The sequence below is a fragment of the Nerophis ophidion genome, linkage group LG01 (genome assembly GCF_033978795.1).
Source record: "Nerophis ophidion isolate RoL-2023_Sa linkage group LG01, RoL_Noph_v1.0, whole genome shotgun sequence".
NCBI lineage: Eukaryota > Metazoa > Chordata > Actinopteri > Syngnathiformes > Syngnathidae > Nerophis > Nerophis ophidion.
In genome coordinates this window covers 5,621,898-5,643,804 of record NC_084611.1, presented here as the reverse complement: position 1 = coordinate 5,643,804, position 21,907 = coordinate 5,621,898, and the positions used below count along the sequence as shown (strand labels likewise).

At 40.9% G+C, this 21,907-nt stretch overlaps 2 protein-coding genes across 2 annotated transcripts in view; both read left to right on the top strand.

The window, feature by feature from the left end:
- Positions 1 to 21,907, top strand: part of LOC133553184 (zinc finger protein OZF-like) — an 839,429-nt gene that overhangs the window by 529,768 nt on the left and 287,754 nt on the right. The gene's annotated exons all lie outside the window — the stretch shown is intronic.
- On the top strand, positions 4,297 to 20,664 carry LOC133543203 (zinc finger protein OZF-like). The gene is made up of 2 exons (XM_061888064.1): positions 4,297 to 4,908; positions 18,214 to 20,664. Exons 1-2 carry the CDS (start codon positions 4,482 to 4,484, stop codon positions 19,437 to 19,439), a joined length of 1,653 nt encoding a protein of 550 aa, XP_061744048.1. The 5' UTR covers positions 4,297 to 4,481; the 3' UTR covers positions 19,440 to 20,664.

Sequence of the window (21,907 nt, the reverse complement as noted above, 5' to 3'; positions counted from 1 at the left end):
ATCGTTAGCAATAGATCATTAGTCATTTTTGCGAGGGCTGTCTCAGTCGAGTGATTTGCCCTGAAAACCGATTGAAAGGTTTCACATAGATTGTTAGACGCTAAGTGTCCATTTAGTTGCCCTGCAACAATTTTTTCGAGGATTTTCGAAATAAAGGGAAGGTGAGGCACCGGTCGGTAGTTTACCATGAGGTCAGGATCGAGGTTAGGTCTTTTAAGGAGAGGACGAATAACCGCTTTTTTGAACGCGAGGTGAACAGGGCCAGAGGAAAGTGATAAGTTTATAATATAAATAATGTCCCTTCGGTAACAGTTAGAGATGCTACCTCAGTAGAAGCATTTAAGTCCCATCTGAACACTCATTTGTATACTCTAGCCTTTAAAGGCCTACTGAAACCCACTACTACCGACCACGCAGTCTGATAGTTTATATATCAATGATGAAATACATGCCAATACGGCCAGTTTAGTTTACTAATTTGCAATTTTAAATTTCCCGCGGAGTTTCTTGTTGAAAACACAGGAGAACGTCACTAAGTTGTTGGGATGCAACCTTTTCTTGGACTTCGCCCGAAAAATGGCAATATGATGGTTGTTCAGTACTTTGACATCAAGATTACCCTTCTTTAAGAGAGGCCTAATGACAAAAGTTTTAAACACCAACGTCGGGTCTCCCTATGTCCAGCATTAAAAGAATACAGTTGGTACAAAATGCGGCTGCTAGACATTTGACGAGAGCAAGAAAGTTTGATCCTATTACGCCTATACTGTATATACCTTTATATACATATATACATACATATATACCTTTATATACATATATACATACATATATACCTATACTGTATATACCTTTATATAGGGACGGCGTGGCGCAGTGGGAGAGTGGCCGTGCGCAACCCGAGGGTCCCTGGTTCAAATCCCACCTAGTACCAACCTCGTCACGTCCGTTGTGTCCTGAGCAAGACACTTCACCCTTGCTCCTGATTGGTGCTGGTTGGCGCCTTGCATGGCAGCTCCCTCCATCAGTGTGTGAATGTGTGTGTGAATGGGTAAATGTGGAAATAGTGTCAAAGCGCTTTGAGTACCTTGAAGGTAGAAAAGCGCTATACAAGTACAACCCATTTATCATTTATATACATATATACATACATATATACCTATACTGGCTCACCTGCACAGGCTTCCTGTGCACTTAAGATGTGACTTTAAGGTTTTACTACTTATGTATAAAATACTACACGGTCTAGCTCCATCCTATCTTGCCGATTGTATTGTACCATATGTCCCGGCAAGAAATCTGCCTTCAAAGAACTCCGGCTTATTAGTGATTCCCAGAGCCCAAAAAAAGTCTGCGGGCTATTGAGCGTTTTCTATTGGGGCTCCAGTACTCTGGAATGCCCTCCTGGTAACAGAGATGCTACCTCAGTAGAAGCATTTAAGTCCCATCTAAAAACTCATTTGTATACTCTAGCCTTTAAATAGACCCCCTTTTCAGACCAGTTGATCTGCCGTTTCTTTTCTTTTCTCCTCTGCCCCCCTCTCCCTCATGGAGGGGTGGGAGGACACACACAAACAGATGCGTTGGCCATGGATGAAGTGCTGGCTCTCCAAAGTCGGGACCAGGGGTGGACCGCTCGCCTGTGCATTGGTTGGGGACATCTTTGCGCTGCTGACCAGTCTCCGCTCAGGATGGTCTCCTGCTGACCCCACTATGAACTGGACTCTCACTATCATGTTAGATCAATTATGGACTGGACTTTCACTATTATGTTGGATCCACTATGGACTGGATTGTCACAATATTATGTCAGACCCATTCTACGTGCATCCGGTCTCCCCTAGAGGGGGTGGGGTTACCCACATTTGCAGTCCTCTCCAAGGTTTCTCATAGTCATTCTCTTTGACGTCAATCAATCAATGTGTATTTATATAGCCCTAAATCACAAGTGTCTCAAAGGGCTGCACAAAGCACAACCACATCCGCGGTACAGAGCCCACATAAGGGCAAGGAAAATCTCACCTCAGTGGGACATCGATGTGAATGACTATGAGAAACCTTGGAGAGGATCGCATATGTGCGCAACCCCCCCCCCCCCCCCCCCCCCCCCCCTCTGGGGGGAACCGAAAGCACTGGACATCGAGTGGGTGTAACAGAATATTGTGAAAGTCCAGTCCATAGTGGATCCGACATAAAAGTGAGAGTCCAGTCCATAGTGGATCTAACCTAATAGTGAGAGTCCAGTCCATAGTGGATCTAACATATTAGTGAGAGTCCAGTCCATAGTGGATTCAACCTAAACGTGAGAGTCCAGTCCATAGTGGATCTAACATAATAGTGAGAGTCCAGTCCATAGTGGATCTAACATAATAGTGAGAGTCCAGTCCATAGTGGATCTGACATAAAAGTGAGAGTCCAGTCTATAGTGGATCTAACATATTAGTGAGAGTCCAGTCCATAGTGAATCTAACATAATAGTGTGAGAGTCCAGTCCATAGTGGATCTGACATAAAAGTGAGAGTCCAGTCCATAGTGGATCTAACATATTAGTGAGAGTCCAGTCCATAGTGAATCTAACATAATAGTGAGAGTCCAGTCCATAGTGGATCTGACATAAAAGTGACAGTCCAGTCCATAGTGGATCTAACATAATAGTGAGAGTCCAGTCCATAGTGGATCTAACATAATAGTGAGAGTCCAGTCCATAGTGGATATGACATAAAAGTGAGAGTCCAGTCCATAGTGGATCTGACATAAAAGTGAGAGTCCAGTCTATAGTGGATCTAACATATTAGTGAGAGTCCAGTCCATAGTGAATCTAACATAATAGTGTGAGAGTCCAGTCCATAGTGGATCTGACATAAAAGTGAGAGTCCAGTCCATAGTGGATCTAACATATTAGTGAGAGTCCAGTCCATAGTGAATCTAACATAATAGTGAGAGTCCAGTCCATAGTGGATCTGACATAAAAGTGAGAGTCCAGTCCATAGTGGATCTAACCTAATAGTGAGAGTCCAGTCCATAGTGGATCTAACATATTAGTGAGAGTCCAGTCCATAGTGGATTCAACCTAAAAGTGAGAGTCCAGTCCATAGTGGATCTAACATAATAGTGAGAGTCCAGTCCATAGTGGATCCAACCTAATAGTGAGAGTCCAGTCCATAGTGGATCTAACATATTAGTGAGAGTCCAGTCCATAGTGGATTCAACCTAAAAGTGAGAGTCCAGTCCATAGTGGATCTAACATAATAGTGAGAGTCCAGTCCATAGTGGATCTAACATAATAGTGAGAGTCCAGTCCATAGTGGATCTAACATAATAGTGAGAGTCCAGTCCATAGTGGATCTGACATAAAAGTGAGAGTCCAGTCCATAGTGGATCCAACATATTAGTGAGAGTCCAGTCCATTGTGGGGCCAGCAGGAGACCATCCCAAGCAAAGAAGGGTCAGCAATGCAGAGATGTCCTCAACCGATGCACAGGTGAGCGGTCCACCCCGGGTCCCGACTCTGGACAGCCAGCACTTCATCCATGGCCACCGGACCTGTGCCCTCCTCCACGAGGGAGAGGGGGTCAGAAGAGAAAAGAAAAGAAGCGACAGATCAACTGGTCTAAAAAGGGTGTCTATTTAAAGGCTAGAGTATACAAATTAGTTTTAATATGGGACTGGTTTGTGAGTTTTTCCTTGCCCTCATGTGGGCGCTGAACCGCAGATGTCGTTGTGGTTTGTGCAGCCCTTTGAGACACTTGTGATTTAAGGCTTTATAAATAAACATTGATTGATGATTGATTGAGAAAGTTGTTGTAAAAAACTGCTCAACACACTTTAGAAATCCAGTGGGTAAAAACAGGCAGATTCATTTCCCCCCAAAACCACTAGATGGCGACAAACGCACATTAATACGCTCACCTATTCACACACAGTAGAAACAGTTAACAAGTCACAAATGATCCATAATACTGCACACGAGACACTTAAAAGTCATACTGTCTTTTCACTTAAACGTTCAAAAAAAATAATTTACTTGTAGCCATTGCTTTCTGAAGCGTTTGAGGGCTAAAGACACGACAAGTGACGAACGTCCGCTTTTTGAAGATTATTTTCCCATCATGCATTGCAACCCTCCAAAAACGCTGGTAAAATAAAACACACACTAGTACAATACATTCGTCAAATTTCTGGTTAAAAAAACACGCAGGGCAAAAAAACAAACAAAAAAACAAAAACATTACAAAACGAAAAGCGGAAGCGTTTGAGACTGGAGGAGTTTGTCCTTAGCGCATGCGCAGACGGATCTTGCAGCTCAAACAAGATGGCGGACTGAACGGCTGGAGCTTTACTGAAAAAGTTTTTTTTTAATTTACGACAAAGCAAAGAGATCGATTCTCAAATATTCACATTTCCTAACGCCCGGGACACAAAACGTGAGTTTGGGTCGACTGGTTATCACCTGAAGTGAAAATTGAAGACTTTATAAGAAGATGGACGACGACTGCTATGCTAAGATGGCGACGTCATGTAAAAGAGAAACTGAAAGAGACTCAGAAACTTCCAGCAAATCACCAACGGAGATGAAGACCAAAACTGCAGATGAAGACGAGCGAGTTGAAGTCATTTTGGAGGCTGTTCTGAGCCTTGAAAGGAGCGTGGATGAGAAATTAGCCGACTTTGTTGAAGAATGTAAACAAAGAGCCGCCATGATTGTTAGCTTGAAGAAGGCAGTGGAGTTCACATCAGAGGAGATGAAGGAATGCAAAAGTCAAATGAAGAAACTGGAGGCGCAAAACAACCGCTTGTGTAAAGAAAACAATGATTTGAAGGAAGAGATGTTGGGGAAGAGTAAGAGATGTGCAGTGTGTGAAGAGAAGACTGGACCACATGTCTACATCAACCTGCAGAGGACTGCAGGTAATAAATAACACATTTTTATGATTATTGTCAACATTTGGTTGGGAACTTACCCAGAAGTGTCACAGCTCGTAATTTAAATGATAGTTCCCAAGCAGAATTAAATAAATTGACATTTTGTTATATCTTATTATATTTTGGAGTTGTGTCCAAGGCAGTGTTTTTCAGCCTTTTTTGAGCCGAGGAACTTTTTTATCAGAGAAAAAATGCGGAGGCACACTAAAAGCAGAAATCATTAATAAACAAAACTCAGTTGACGGTAAAAAGTCGTTGTCGCAATTGTTGGATTTGACTTAAAAGCAGGGGTCTCAAACTCAATTTGCCCGGGGGTCACTGGATGCAGACACTGGGTGAGGTTGGGCCGCCAAAAAATATTATTTAAAAATTCTAACATGCACGTTTAATGGATTCACCTCCTTTGAACGGCTTACCCACCCTAGCAACATACTAGTCAAATCTCCCCATTTTTACAAGAGACACCCGGATTTAGGTGCATCTCCCGACAATTTACCAAGATAAGCGATGTCCAATTGTAAGTCCTGATTATCACCCAGTTAAAGGGGAACATTATCACAATTTCAAAAGGGTTAAAAACAATAAAAATCAGTTCCCAGTGGCTTGTTGTATTTTTTGAATTTTTTTTTCAAAATTTTACCGGTCTCGGAATATCCCTAAATAAAGCTTTAAAGTGCCTTATTTTCGGCTCTCTGCGAAGACACTGGCCATTTCCCTGTGACGTCACACAGTGCTGCCAATGTAAACAAACAATGGGAATACCACAGCAAGATATAGTGACATTAGCTCGGATTCAAACTCGGATTTCAGCGACTTAAGCGATTCAACAGATTACGCATGTATTGAAACAGATGGTTGGAGTATGAAAATATTGAAGAAGAAACTGAAGATATTGAGCGAATTCATAGTCATAGCATGGCCGAATAGCTGCGTTAGCATCGCCGGTAAAATGTGCGGACCAAACGATCAGGACTTTCGCATCTTGTGACACTGGAGCAACTTAAATCTGTTGATTGGTAAGTGTTTTTTTTCGCATTAAATGTGGGTGGAAGGAAACGTAATATAGTTGCAAATGCATCTGCAGGTTATCCATACATCTCTGTGCCATGTCTGCTTTAGCACCGCCGGTAAATAGCATGTTAGCATTGATTAGCGTAGCATATTAGCATCGATTAGCTGGCAGTCAACATCAACAAAACTCACCTTTGTGATTTTGTGGACTATCGTTGCAAATGCATCTGCAGGTTATCCATACATCTCTGTGCCATGTCTGCTTTAGCACCGCCGGTAAATAGCATGTTAGCATCGCTTAGCATAGCATGTTAGCATCGATTAGCAGGCAGTCAACATCAACAAAACTCAGCTTTGTGATTTCGTTGACTATCGTTGCAAATGCATCTGCAGGTTATCCATACATCTCTGTGCCATGTCTGCCTTAGCATCGCCGGTCAAATGTGGAGACACTCTGGCACATTCAATGGGGGTCTGGCGGCAGACACTTTGGCATCTTCGGGCCAGTGGTGCAACTTGAATCCCTCCCTGTTAGTGTTGTTACACCCTCCGACAACACACCGACGAGGCATGATGTCTCCAAGGTTCCAAAAAATAGTCAAAAAAAACGGAAAATAACAGAGCTGAGACCCAGTGTTTGTAATGTGTTGAAAATGAAAATGGCGGGTGTGTTACCTCGGCGACGTCACATTCTGACGTCATCGCCTCCAGCGTTTAATTCGCCAAAATTCACCCATTTAGAGTTCGGAAATCGGTTAAAAAAATAGATGGTCTTTTTTCTGCACCATCAAGGTATATATTGATGCTTACATAGGTCTAGTGACAATGTTCCCCTTTAACAATTCCATAAAAGTTCAGGGTTAGCACTGCCATTACCGCGTTTTACAACATGTCATCGCTAGCGACTCAACATCATATGAATAGCGTGGCGGCCTGGTTATATACAGTAAGGGGGGGGGGTATAGTTGGGAGGCGGGGTTTGTTGGTAGCCCGGAAGCCTCATTTGTTCTGTTGTGTTTATGTTGTGTTGCAGTGCGAATGTTCCCCCGAAAGGGGTTTTTCATTCTTGTTTGGTGTGGGTTCACAGTGTGGCGCAAATTTGTAACAGTTTTAAACTTGTTTATACAGCCACCGTCAGTGTGACCTGTAAGTATGCCTTGCAGTCACTGACACGTGTTTACAGAAACCTTACAGAACACGTGGCTGAGACTGTATGCTGTATGTTTGATGAAAAGGTGGATGCTATGACTTGTGTTTATAAAAGCCAAATTCAGAAATGTCTGGAATGGTACGCTGTTTGTACAAGATGTAGATCGTCAAAGGCAGTGTCAACACAGCACCCATTGAACATTGTTGTTTGGGGGAAAACTGACAGATGTTCGCGGGAATGATTACCCTTGAATGATTGCCTTCAAATTCTGGAGTCTCCCGAAAAATTCGGGAGGGTTGGTAATAATATCAAATATGACGCTGTCAAGTGCCATTCATATAAAACGTGCGGGCCACACTAACACTAAATTTACATATCAAGGTGCGGGCCGCAAAATAACATCTCGCGGGCCGCAATTGGCCCGCAGGCCGCGTGTCTGAGTCCCCTGCTTTAAAGCATAACCAAGCGTGCATCAATGTAGATCTTGTCTCAAAGTAGGTGTACTTTCACCACCTGTCACATCACACCCTGACTTATTTGGACTTGTTTGCTGTTTTCCTGTGTGTAGTGTTTTACTTCTTGTCTTACACTCCTATTTTGGTGGCTTTTCCTCTTTTTTTGGTATTTTCCTGTAGCAGTTTCATGTCTTCAAATTCCTTTGAGAGCTATTTCCCACATCTGCTTTGTTTTAGCAATCAAGAATGTTTCAGTTGTTTTTGTCCTTCTATGTGGGGACATCGACAATTGTTTATTGTCATGTCATGTTCTAATGTACTTTGTGGACGGCGTCTTTGCCCCACAGTAAGTCTTTGCTGTCGTCCAGCATTCTGTTTTTGTTTACTTTGTGGCCAGTTCAGCTTTACTTTCCTTCTGCATAGCCTTCCATAAGCTTCAATGCCTTTTCTTAGGGGCACTCACATTTTGTTTTTTTTTGTTTGAGCATTAGACACCTTTTTACCTTCACACTGCCACCCGCTGTTTCCGACATCTACAAAGCCATTAGCTACCGGCTGCCACCTACTGATATGGAAGACTATTACACGGTTACTCTGCCGGGCTCTCGACAGCACCGACACTCAACAACAACGCATCATTACTGGTTTGCAAACAATATTTTTAACCCAAATAGGTGAAACTAGATAATTTCCCACAGCACACCAGACTGTATCTCACGGCACACCGGCACAGTGGTTGGAAAACACTGGTCAAAGGAATATTTTCATTCACTCATCTCAGGGCGTTCAATCGTTTTGGTTTGGTTTGTCTTAGAAAACATTTCGACTCTCATCCAAGTAGGCTTTATCAGTTAGAGTCTTAGACTTCCTAATATTGTCATTCAAATTTGAACTTTGCAGTACAGATAAGAATGAAATGTTGTTGCATTAGCTCATGGTAGTGCAGGATAAAAAAGCAATAAAGTGCAGATACACAGGACTGTCTCAGAAAATTAGAATATTGTGATGAAGTCCTTTATTTTCTGTGATGCAACTAAAAACATGAAAATGTCATACATTCTGGATTCATTACAACTTAAATGTTGCACGGCTTTTATTATTTTAATACGCTGATTATGGCATACAGCTTAAGAAAACTCAAAAATCCTACCTAAAAAAATAGAATATTTCTTCAGACCAGGTAGGGAAAAAAAGATTCATAACAGCAACACAAAATCAAACATTAGAAAATTTCAATTAATGCACTCAGTACTTGGTTGAGAACCCTTTTGCACGGATAACTGCCTCAATGCGGCGTGGCATGGAGGCAATCAGCCTGTGGCATTGCTGAGGTGTTATGGATGCCCAGGATGCTTCAATATCGGCCTTTAGCTCATTTGCATTATTGGGTCTGGTATCTTTCAGCTTCTTTTTGACAATACCCCACAAATTCTCTATGAGGCAGCAAAGTTGGCAGGCCAATCGAGGACAGTAATGCCATGGTCAGTACACCAGCTACTGGTGGCTTTGGCACTGTGGGCAGGTGCCAGATCATGCTGGAAAATTAAATCCTCATCTCCATAGAACATCCAAAACACCTCCATTAGGGTTTTAAATAGAGGATATTGTTATATAAGTAGTGCTATGTCGGGCTGTGAATCTTTGGGCACCACACGATTAAATTTGATTAGTGGGGGTAACAATTATATTCAGAATTGATTCACAATTCAAAACGATTCTTGATTCAAAATCTATACTTTTTAAATAAAATTGAGTGCCACGTCTGTGATTTATTACAATCCTCCATAAGTAGATCAACAGCTCTGGTAAATGTATATATTAGTTAAAAGAAAACTGTTTTTGTTTAATACAATGCTTCCCTAACATTTAATAAAACCAAACACAAATAAGGCAACAAGAGAAGTATTCAACACTTCTCTTTTATAAAGTAAATCTGTACAGCAGATATGGAAATATATATCAACAATATGATTTGCCTGAGTGGCGAAACAGGACAGATTGAAAAATATATAAATAAATAAATAAAAAATAATAATAAAAAAAAATATATATATATATATATGAATTAAAAACATAGATTTTAGATTTTTTTTTAATTAAGAATCGTTACAAATAAGTATTAAGTATCGCGATTAATCTGAAAATCTTTGCTCATTTTTAAGCATACATAGTTGTCAGGTTCAAACACTGATGACATCTATTAAACAAGACAAGCAAAGAATTAAACAGAGACAAAATTCAATTTGCCTCAATTTGAGGAGAGACACCCGGACACTGTACCCTTGTACAGTGTCTAAGCACGCTCAGTCAAAAGATTGCACTCCTTTTTCTTTTATTTGGACCTTCCCTGACCACATGGCAACAGCTGCTTCCAAAGGGATGGGATCGTAAACAACCGCCGCCTTTGCTTACCAAAAAAGGTGTCTAATACTTAAACCAAAAATAAACAAAATGTGAGTGCCGCAATGTTTCATTGTGGTCCAGTTGTAGGTCTCTGACCTTTGCTGCAAAGTCCATGGAGTTTTGGACATGATGTGGTGTTTTGCTGACCAAAGGGTGCTAAGGTTGATATTATTGTAGGTCACAAAGGTAATACAGCCAACAATTGGTCAGAGAGTATCCTCATCTTTGTGTATTTGGAAGCCCATATATACCAGGGAAAGTCTTTTGCAAGTATATTCGGTAATAAAGTGCATGGCTGATAGTGTCTGACTTCTGTAATGTTCATAAGTACTCAATAATTCTCCTCAGGCATCCACTTGTTTGGTCCTTTTTGAGGATACCATGTGTGTTATGTTTTTGGATTGTCGATTGTAAGAGACTCAAAATATGTATAGTCAGGAAAAAGCCATAATCTCATCGTATATTTTGACAAGCAACTCACTCGTCAGACGTAGAGACTTCTTTCTCAGTAACTTAAGACTCATTACAATAGTAGTTTGAGAGTTTGTTGAAAACCGAATCATACAAAAAAATGATGCAAATCCAATTAATGCTGTGCCATGTGAACAAACTGTATTTCACATATTTTGGGGTATCTGTTCCTAACTGGATTGGTCCCGGTCAAATGATATACTATCTGTATTTCCTTTCTCCGGCAGACTGTTGTAATTACCACACGCTGTCACACTCAGATCAACTCCCGCTGCTACTAATTGTCAGGTTCAAACACTGATGACATTTATTAATCAGACAAGAAGCAAGGAACCAAGCAGACACAGAGTTCAATAGGGCTCATGAGGAGAATGCGGGCGCTGCACACTTAGTCACAGTCTCGCCCTACGCTCTAAGGTCCAGCTCCCGCGTCCCTCTTTTTATTCAGAGTTCCATAGTCAACATCACTGAGGTTGCCTGTAAAAGGAGTGGTCACATATATTATGCAAAGCAGGTCCAGGACGCAAAGTACGTGACGGAATGTGATTTTTGCCTTGTCCCCGCTTCGTCTGCGTGTTGTCATCTTATCTTCGTTGAGATCCTTGAAGTCTCTGTCTCGTCTGCGTGCTGTCATCCCATCCCTGCCGAGGTCCATTAAGTCCTTGGCTTCCAGCGGGCCAAAACATTGATAACATCTGTGGCTGAGGCCACTCTCAGACAAGAAGTTTTGTCCTTGCATAGATTAGAAAAAAAGTCTAACTTGAGCACAATAGCTAATAACTATAGCAACAGACTATAAGCATTTTAAAGTTAGTGTGATAATATATACATAATTATTCTAACACTAATTAAAGGGGAACATTATCAGCAGACCTATGTAAGCGTCAATATATACCTTGATGGTGCAGAAAAAAGACCATGTATTTTTTTAACCGATTTCCGAACTCTAAATGGGTGAATTTTGGCGACTTAAACGCCTTTCTGTCCATCGCTCATGTGGTGATGACGTCAGAACGTGACGTCTCTGAGGTAATACAGCCGCCATTTTCATTTTCAACAGATTACAAACACCGGGTCTCAGCTCTGTTATTTTCCGTTTTTTCGACTATTTTTTGGAACCTTGGAGACATCATGCCTCGTCGGTGTGTTGTCGGAGGGTGTAACAACACTAACAGGGAGGGATTCAAGTTGCACCACTGGCCCGAAGATGCCAAAGTGTCTGCCGCCAGACCCCCATTGAATGTAGCAAAGTGTCTCCACATTTTACCGGCGATGACAGACATGGCACAGAGATGTATGGATAACCTGCAGATGCATTTGGAACGATAAAGTCAACGAAATCACAAAGGTGAGTTTTGTTGATGTTGACTTATGTGCTAATCAGACATATTTGGTTGCAGTGTGACTGCCAGCTAATCGATGCTAACATGCTATGCTAATTGATGCTAACATGCTATTTACCGGCGGTGCTAAAGCAGACATGGCACAAAGATGTATGGATAACCTGCAGATGCATTTGCAACTATATTACGTTTCCTTCCACCTACATTTAATGCAAAAAAAACACTTACCAATCGACGGATTTAAGTTGCTCCAGTGTCACAAGATGCGAAAGTCCTGATCGTTTGGTCCGCACATTTTACCGGCGATGCTAACGCAGATAGTCGGCCATGCTATGGCTATGAATAGCGTCAATAGCTTCAGTTTCTTCTTCAATATTTTCATACTCCAACCATCTGTTTCAATACATGCTGTTGAATCGCTTAAGTCGCTGAAATCCGAGTTTGAATCCGAGCTAATGTCACTATATCTTGCTGTGGTATCCGCCATTGTTTGTTTACATTGGCAGCACTGTATGACGTCAAAGGGGAAATGGATAGTTGCATCGCAAATAGCGTATATCAAGCACTTTAAAGGTTTTTTTTAGGTATATTCCGGGACCGGTAAAATTTTGAAAAAAACTTCAAAAAATACAACAAGCCACTGGGAACTGATTTTTATTGTTTTTAACCCTTTTGAAATTGTGATAATGTTCCCCTTTAAACATCAGCTTTGGTTAATCACAAGTATTAAAGCAACGACGACGTCACTCTATTGCGCCGCGTTTGCTTTGCATCAGAACACATTTTGCTTAAATGTGTTTTTAGTTCTTGACTTGACTTTATTAATTCATGCTTGCAGTGGAGCCAAAGCCCCACTGAAAAAAACAGCTGAACTTTACAATAAATATCAAACAAACAAAAATCAAAAGATCAGACAGTATTTTATATTAAAAAAAAAACATTTTCAGGGCAGCAGTAGCATGGAAACTATTAGCATTCTGGTATATGACTGTATTACTTATTTAATTAGATAGTGTCATTATACAGCTTAATTGCAGTGTGCAAGGCAGAGTTTTTAAAGGGGAACATTATCACAATTTCAAAAGGGTTAAAAACAATAAAAATCAGTTCCCAGTGGCTTGTTGTATTTTTCTAATTTTTTTTCAAAATTTTACCGGTCTCGGAATATCCCTAAATAAAGCTTTAAAGTGCCTTATTTTCGCTCTCTGCGAAGACACTGGCCATTTCCCTGTGACGTCACACAGTGCTGCCAATGTAAACAAACAATGGGAATACCACAACAAGATATAGTGACATTAGCTCGGATTCAAACTCGGATGTCAGCGACTTAAGCGATTCAACAGATTACGCATGTATTGAAACAGATGGTTGGAGTATGAAAGTATTGAAGAAGAAACTGAAGCTATTGAGCGAATTCATAGTCATAGCATGGCCGAATAGCTGCGTTAGCATCGCCGGTAAAATGTCCGGACCAAACGATCAGGACTTTCGCATCTTTTGACACGGGAGAAACTTAAATCTGTCGATTGGTAAGTGTTTGTTTCGCATAAAATGTGGGTGGAAGGAAACGTAATATAGTTGCAAATGCATCTGCAGGTTATCCATACATCTCTGTGCCATGTCTGCTTTAGCACTGCTGGTAAATAGCATGTCAGCATCGATTATCATAGCATGTTAGCATCGATTAGCTGGCAGTCAACATCAACAAAACTCACCTTTGTGATTTCGTTGACTATCGTTGCAAATGCATCTGCAGGTTATCCATACATCTCTGTGCCATGTCTGCCTTAGCATCGCCGGTCAAATGTGGAGACACTCCGGCGCATTCAATGGGGGTCTGGCGGCAGACACTTTGGCATCTTCGGGCCAGTGGTGCAACTTGAATCCCTCCCTGTTAGTGTTGTTACACCCTCCGACAACACACCGACGAGGCATGATGTCTCCAAGGTTCCAAAAAATAGTCAGAAAAACGGAAAATAACAGAGCTGAGACCCGGTGTTTGTAATGTGTTGAAAATGAAAATGGTGGGTGTGTTACCTCGGCGACGTCACATTCCGACGTCATCGCCTCCAGCGCGATAAACAGAAAGGCGTTTAATTCGCCAAAATTCACCCATTTAGAGTTCGGAAATCGGTTAAAAAAATAGATGGTCTTTTTTCTGCACCATCAAGGTATATATTGACGCTTACATAGGTCTGCTGATAATGTTCCCCTTTAAGTCTCTTTGTCTTTACTCTGGGCTCGGGTTCAGCCAGCTTATGTTGGTTCCTCAATGTCCTGGCAGTGCAGCTGCCTGGTGTTGGAGGTAGCAGGTCATGCAGAGGGTGTTGCTCGTCATGCATATCCCCGACCAGCTTCACTGCAGCCTCCTCTCTCCTGGTCTGGAGTGATGGTCGGGGTTGTGAGATGTTTCCAGCTCTCCTCGTAATGATTTTGCAGGCACTTTTCTGGACTCGCTCTAGCTCTGCCTGTTGTTTTTTGGAGCAGCCCACTAAGCACTGAGCTATATTCCAGACAGGGCCTGATGAAAGTGGTGTGGATCGTAACAAGGTCATCTGCAGGTAGTCCATGTCTCGCCATGACTGTGAGGTAGTGCAGCCGCTTGGAGGCGGTTTTTATTGCCTTCTCGATGTGCGCATCTCCAGTGAGGTTTTGGTTGAGGTACTTTGTTGTTTCCACTACAGGGACCTCCTCTATCCCCAACAACAGTGCAGGAGGTTGTGGTGGATTTCGGGCAAAACATATCCGGAGTTCCTTCTGTCTCTTGACTTTACAACAGGGGTAGGGAACCTATGGCTCTCGAGCCAGATGTGGCTCTTTTGATGACTGCATCTGGCTCTCAGATAAATCTTAGCTGACATTGCTTAACACCATAAGTAATGAATAATTCCGATGGTAATCAGTGTTAAAAATAAGGTTCAAAATGTAGAACATTCTCGTGTATTTTAATCCATCCATCCGTTTTCTAGAAGGCACATTAATGGTAAGAAGTATTTTGTTTATTATCAGTTAACTTCAGAATAACAATGTTATCAAAAAGAACAAGAGACTTATTATACTCTAAAAATGTTGGTCTTACTTAAAAATGCACACACTTAGTTGTATTCAGTGTTAAAAGAAATATTATGTGGTTCTCACGAAAACACATTTGAAAATATTAGGCTTTTATGGCTCTCTCAGCCAAAAAGGTTCCCGACCCCTGCTTTACAAACTGGACTTTTACTTTTGCTACTGGTTATTTTTTGTTACGTATATAATACTCACTGCATAGACACATTCACCATAGACTCACTCAACAGCTTCAACAGGTAGTCACCGGAAATGGTTTTCACTCCACTGGTGTGCTTGAAGCTCCTGGAGAGAATGCCAAGAGTGTGCAAAGCAGTAATCAGAGCAAAAGATGGCTATTTTGAAGAAACTAGAATATAAAACATGTTTTCAGTTATTTCACCTTTTTTTGTTAATTATAACTCCACATCAGTGACGTGCGGTGAACTAAACACCAGGTGAGGCATACATACCTTTTTTTCTTCTTTTCTTTTTTTTACTTAAAGAGGAACATTATCACAATTTCAAAAGGGTTAAAAACAATAAAAATCAGTTCCCAGTGGCTTGTTGTATTTTTTGAATTTTTTTTCAAAATTTTACCGGTCCCGGAATATTCCTAAAAAAAAGCTTTAAAGTTCTTGATTTTCGCTATTTGCGATGCGACTATCCATTTCCCTGTGCTGCCAATACAAACAACATGGCGGTTACCACAGCAAGATATAGCGACATTAGCTCGGATTCAGACTCGGATTTCAGCGGCTTAAGCGATTCAACAGGTTACGCATGTATTGAAACAGATGGTCGGAGTATGGAGGCAGATAGCGAAAACGAAATTGAAGAAGAAATTGAAGCTATTGAGCGAATAGCTATTGACGCTATTCGGCCATAGCGTGGGTGTACCTAATGAAGTGGCCCATAGCATGGCTGCCTTATTAGCATCGCCGGTAAAATGTGCGGACCAAACGATCAGGACTTCGCATCTTGTGACACTGGAGCAACTTAAATCTGTTGATTGGTAAGTGTTTGTTTCGCATTAAATGTGGGTATCTAGTTTCAAATGTACATACAGCTAGCGTAAATAGCATGTTAGCATTGATTAGCATAGCTTGTTAGCATCGATTAGCTGGCAGTCATGCCGTGACCAAATATGTCTGATTAGCACATAAGTCAACAACATCAACAAAACTCACCTTTGTGATTTCGTTGACTTAATCGTTGCAAATGCATCTGCAGGTTATCCATACATCTCTGTGCCATGTCTGTCTTAGCATCGCCGCTCAAATGTGGAGACACTCTGGCACATTCAATGGGGGTCTGGCGGCAGATTTCTTGCCAGACCTCAGGTACAACATGTACTTAAAGAGGAACATTATCAGCAGACCTATGTAAGCGTCAATATATACCTTGATGTTGCAGGAAAAAGACCATATGTTTTTTTAACCGATTTCCAAACTCTAAAAGGGTGAATTTGGCGATTTAAACGCCTTACCATTGATAGCCTGTCGTAGCGATGACCTTTCACCTGTGACGTCACAACATGAAGCGGACCCGCCATTTTCTCAATCTCATTTCATGCACCAAGTCAAATCAGCTCTGTTATTTTCCGTTTTTTCGACTTTTTTCCCATACCTTGGAGACATCATGCCTCGTCGGTGTGTTGTCGGAGGGTGTAACAACACGAACAGAGACAGATTCAAGTTGCACCACTGGTCAAAAGATGCAAAAGTCCCTGGTTTGTTCCGCACACTTTACCGATGACAGCTATGCTACGGCAGAGATGGCACAGAGATGGCAAGGATGTGTGGATATCCTGCGACTGTCACAACAAGGCTTGGATGTGGATTGTTTTTTCGATGCAGATGAGAATCAGCACGAGTGCGGCGTGGACGTGAGTACATGGTTGTTTATTTAAACACTTTAATCAAAAATAATCAAACTAAGGGCGCTCACAAGGAGGTACAGACACTTGGCTATGAATAAACAAAAGACTAGCATAAATGCTGCAAACATGAAACAAAAACACTTGCCCGATTGGCAAGTGCTACAAAACTAGCACAATGGCATAAATACAAAAACTTACACGGCATGGAACTATGGACGAGGACATGAAGGAGGTGCAGCATGGGTAGGGTGCGTGCGCGTGTGAAGATCCCAGGACGAAGACAAGAAAAAGAGTGACTTAAATAGGTATTGTCATTAGTGAAAACAGGTGTGAGGCTGAGAACAGGGACGTGACAGGTGAAAACTAATGAGTTGGCATGGAAACAAACAAAACCAGGAAGTGCAAAACATGACTGAATGTCCAAAAACTAAACATAGCATGACCAAAACCAGAACCTAACTTACAGGCGTGACAGCGACACTCAAAGCAGATGCATTTCCAACGTGCATGAATGCACAAAGGTGAGTTTTGTTGATGTTATTGACTTATGTAGAGTGTGTTAATCAGATATATTTGGTCACGGCATGACTGCAAGCTAATCGATGCTAACATGCTATTTAGGCTAGCTGTATGTACATATTCCGTTTTTATGCCTCATTTGTAGCTATATTTGAGCTTTCCCTCCACCCACATTTAATGCCAAACAAACACATACCAATCGTTGGTTAGTAGGCGATTGCCGAATTTGTCCTCGCTTCCTCCCGTGCCGCTGTCTGTCGTGTGGGTTTCGCTTGTATACGGTTCAAAGCGATATGGCTCAATAGCTTCAGTTTCTTCTTCAATTTCGTTTTCGCTATCTGCCTCCACACTCCAACTATTCTTGTCAATACATGCGTAATCTGTTGAATCGCTTGCGCCGCTGAAATCCGAGTCTGAATCCGAGGTACTATGCTTTACCTTTCTCTGCTATCCGCCATGTTTGTTTCTGGTGGCTTCACGCAGTGACGTCACAAGACAATAGACGGGTGGATATAGCGATGGTGTAAATCAGGCACTTTGAAGCCGTTTTTCGGCATATTGCGTGATGGGTAAAATTTTGAGAAAAACTTTGAAAAATAAAACAAGCCACTGGGAACTGATTTTTATTGGTTTTAACCCTTCAGAAATGGTGATAATGTTCCCCTTTAAATTCATATGTGCAGCTCTAGTCATTGTTGATTTGTGGCGCATTAGTCTTTTTTCTGCACCATCAAGGTATATATTGACGCTTACATAGGTCTGCTGATAATGTTCCCCTTTAAGTACATGTTGTACCTGAGGAGTTGGATATAAATATTTGGATATAGAAATTAGTTTTTTTCCTGATTAGATTAGTAGGTAAGTTTTATATAGTTCAATCACAAATACAATCTGTGCCTGCCTGCGAGGCTGCATTGAAGGCGGGATTGCCGCCCGCACCACAACATGAGGTCCAGCAGTCCGTGAGTAACGTGACGTAACACGATGAATCTATTTGTGTTCCTTCAGACGTCGAGCAGCCGATTGGTCATCCTGAAAAACATCCGCCTCAGCTGCAGGGTGGGAGCGCTACTTTGAAGCCGGACGCTTCACAGCCCCCCCACTTTAAAGAGGAAGAGGAGGAGCTCTGGATCACTCAGGATGAAGAGTGTCTTCTAGAGCAGGAGGAGGTTGACCTCGCCAAGTTACCACCGCCTCTTCTCTCTGTGAAGACCGAATATGATGAAGAGAAACCACAATCCGACAACCTCTTAGCTCCACTATCAGATAGCGAGGCTAAAGACGAGGTTGATGTAACTTTGAGCAGCGATACAGACTATGAAGGTGATATGGGGACCCCCACTGAAAACAAACACCCTGAAAGCTCTAAAAAGAAGACATGTAAAAGTATTTTGAGCTGTATAGTTTGTGGTATGAGATGCACCACAAAGAGCCGCTTGACTGAACACATGAGAAAACACACCGGAGAAAAACCATTCCAATGTACAGTTTGTTGCAAAAGCTTTTCTTATAATGGCAGCTTGACTCACCACATGAAAACACACACGAGAGAAAAAACTTTTCACTGTTCAGTTTGCGATAAAAGCTTTTTCCAAAAGAACAGTTTGACTCAACACATGGGAACGCACACGGGAGAAAAGCCATTCAAATGTCCAGTTTGTTGCAAAAGCTTTATTTATAATGGCAGTTTGTCTCACCACTTGAGAACACACACAGGGGAAAAAACGTTCAATTGTTCAGTTTGTGGGCAAAACTTTTCTCACAAGAACAGTTTGACTCAACACATGAGAAGGCACACGGGAGAAAGACCTTTCGATTGTTCCGTTTGTGGGCAAAACTTTCCTTACAAGAACAGCTTAATTCAGCACATGAAAACGCATACAGGAGAAAGACCATTCGATTGTTCCGTTTGCGGCAAAGGATTTTCTGTCAAAAGCAATTTGACCGTACACATGAGAACACACACAGGAGAGAAGATATTCACTTGTCCAGTTTGTTGTAAGAGCTTTTCTCAAAAGGGCAACTTGACCGACCACATGAGAATGCACACTGGGGAAAGACCTTTAAGTTGCTCGTTTTGCAGTAAAAGCTTTTCCAACAGACACTGTTTGAGTCGACACGAAATCAAACATACGGAAGAAAGTCTATTCAACTGTTCATTTTGTGGCCGAAGCTATACTCAAAAGAGATATTTGCTTGCTCACCTGAAAACACACCGTAGAAAACACCTCTAGTTGGCCGATATAACATTTACACACAGTTTGAATGGTAACATTGGTTTTAAATATGGGAAAATAAAACACTAATCGCCTGATAAAGTAAATATTTGGTGTACTAGTGGTACGCATACAACAGTTTGACAATCGCTGGTCTAATCACATGACAACACACATGCAGAGAAAAACGATTTTTTTGCTCGGTTTGTGGTAAAACATTTTACCGGAGAGAAGTCATCATCTGCGCTGAGAAAGTCTGCCATGGTTTGTTGCATCACAGAAGACTCTCTTGATGGAAGTAGCGTGAAGTTGATATATGCTCTGACTAATCAATTCACCCAGGAAGTAATTTGCTGACAGAAAAGGCCTAAAATGACCCCAAAACTGTAATTATTACATGATATGTTTAGAATTTGCCTGTCACTGATTGTATATACAATAGTGTTAATGGTTTTAGATGTATTTTGAAGGCTTTATAGATTGGAAAAAAAAATATGACACCCCATTACCTGCGCTGTTAGCTGCCTCATGCTAACAGGTTTTGATTATTTAGAGCGAGTGAGATGTGAGAATGATTCTTTACCACAATGGTAGACAGTCTGATTTCATCAGTCACTTTAATTACAGTCAAGTGAGAGCTCAAAATCAAAGACAACACATGTTTGGCCTTCACAATAAAAGCGGTGCACTGACAAGACTGCAAGTCAAAGTATTTAGTAAGTTAATAATTGTATTATTAAGAAGTAAGAATACATGTATAATAAAACTGATACAGACTAATGTATTACTTGTTTTTTTTAATACATGAAAAGCCAACTTAAAAACGATACGCAATACGCTAAAATAGTCTTTAAATGATACAAGTGTGATGTCACATGTGAGAAGTCAGCTAAAAAGTGATGATGTGCTGTGTGTATAAAACCAGATTCCCTCACGAGTGAAAAGAACAGCAGTAAGAGTTTCCTTCAACTCAGCCGAAGAAGATAAAAATAAGGTTTTACAAATAAGGTTTGTAAAAGGTATATAATGTAAATATTCAGAAATATTATTGTAGAAATATTGTTTTGCTGTTTACAACTCACATTATAAACAGCAAGATGCAAATTATGTGATTAAAAAAAAAAACATTCTGCCACACAAGCAATTTATTTGAGATGTGTTTACAATTTATGTTGTATTATGTAAAAACTAATGCAACGTGTTCTAATGTGAAAAATACACATTAAAAGTTGTTTAAAAAACAGTATTTGTCATGTCTTCACGGGGTAATAACTTACAGAAAGTATAATAGGTATTGTATCGATTGAAAAATAACAAGTATTGTCCATCAGCACTTGGCGTGTGATGAAGAGGACGAGAAGACGACGAGTGGTCCCGACCGCGCTGACGTTTGGCGCATGCGCAGACGGATCAGGTAGCTCAGCAGATCCGGTAAGCCAAAAGACTCCAGGTGGTGATTGGTGGAAGTTTCTCCTAGCTTAATAATAGCTGGAAAAATAACGTATTGGGTCATACATGTGCTAATAAACACATCGGGAACACTCTTGAGTTTAGAAAGAACACAGGTGTCAAACTAAAGGCCCGGGGGCCACATCTGGTCCGCCAAGTCATTGTATGTGGCCCGTGAAAGCCTGGGGAAAATGTGTGTTGTTAAAATACTTTTTTTTTTTTTTTTTTACCAAAAGCAAATAATTATTTTGTTTTTGACAGAAAAAAAAAAAAAAATATATATATATATATAAAGCGTTACTAAAACGGCCCTCTTTCATCCCCGTAATATCGCTAAAATTCGCTCCATTTTGTCCACTAAAGACGCCGAGATCATTATCCATGCGTTTGTTACGTCTCGTCTCGATTACTGTAACGTATTATTTTCGGGTCTCCCCATGTCTAGCGTTAAAAGATTACAGTTGGTACAAAATGCGGCTGCTAGACTTTTGACAAGAACAAGAAAGTTTGATCACATTACGCCTGTACTGTATATACCTTTATATACATATATACATACATATATACCTATACTGTATATACCTTTATATACATATATACATACATATATACCTATACTGTATATACCTTTATATACATATATACATACATATATACCTATACTGTATATACCTTTATATACATATATACATACATATATACCTATACTGGCTCACCTGCACTGGCCCACCTAGTACCAACCTCGTCACGTCCGTTGTGTCCTGAGCAAGACACTTCACCCTTGCTCCTGATGGGTGCTGGTTGGCGCCTTGCATGGCAGCTCCCTCCATCAGTGTGTGAATGTGTGTGTGAATGTGGAAGTAGTGTCAAAGCGCTTTGAGTACCTTGAAGGTAGAAAAGCGCTATACAAGTACAACCATATATATATATATATATATATATATATATATATATATATATATATATATATATATAGATGTATATGTATTTATATATATATTTATATATATAAATACATATATAGAGAGAGAGATATG

Excerpts from the sequence above, each read along its gene's own strand:
- LOC133543203 (XM_061888064.1), top strand. The coding sequence starts at position 4,482 with ATGGACGACGACTGCTATGCTAAGATGGCGACGTCATGTAAAAGAGAA. Across the intron at positions 4,909-18,213 it reads CAACCTGCAGAGGACTGCAG|ACGTCGAGCAGCCGATTGGT; the intron begins GTAATAAATAAC and ends GTGTTCCTTCAG.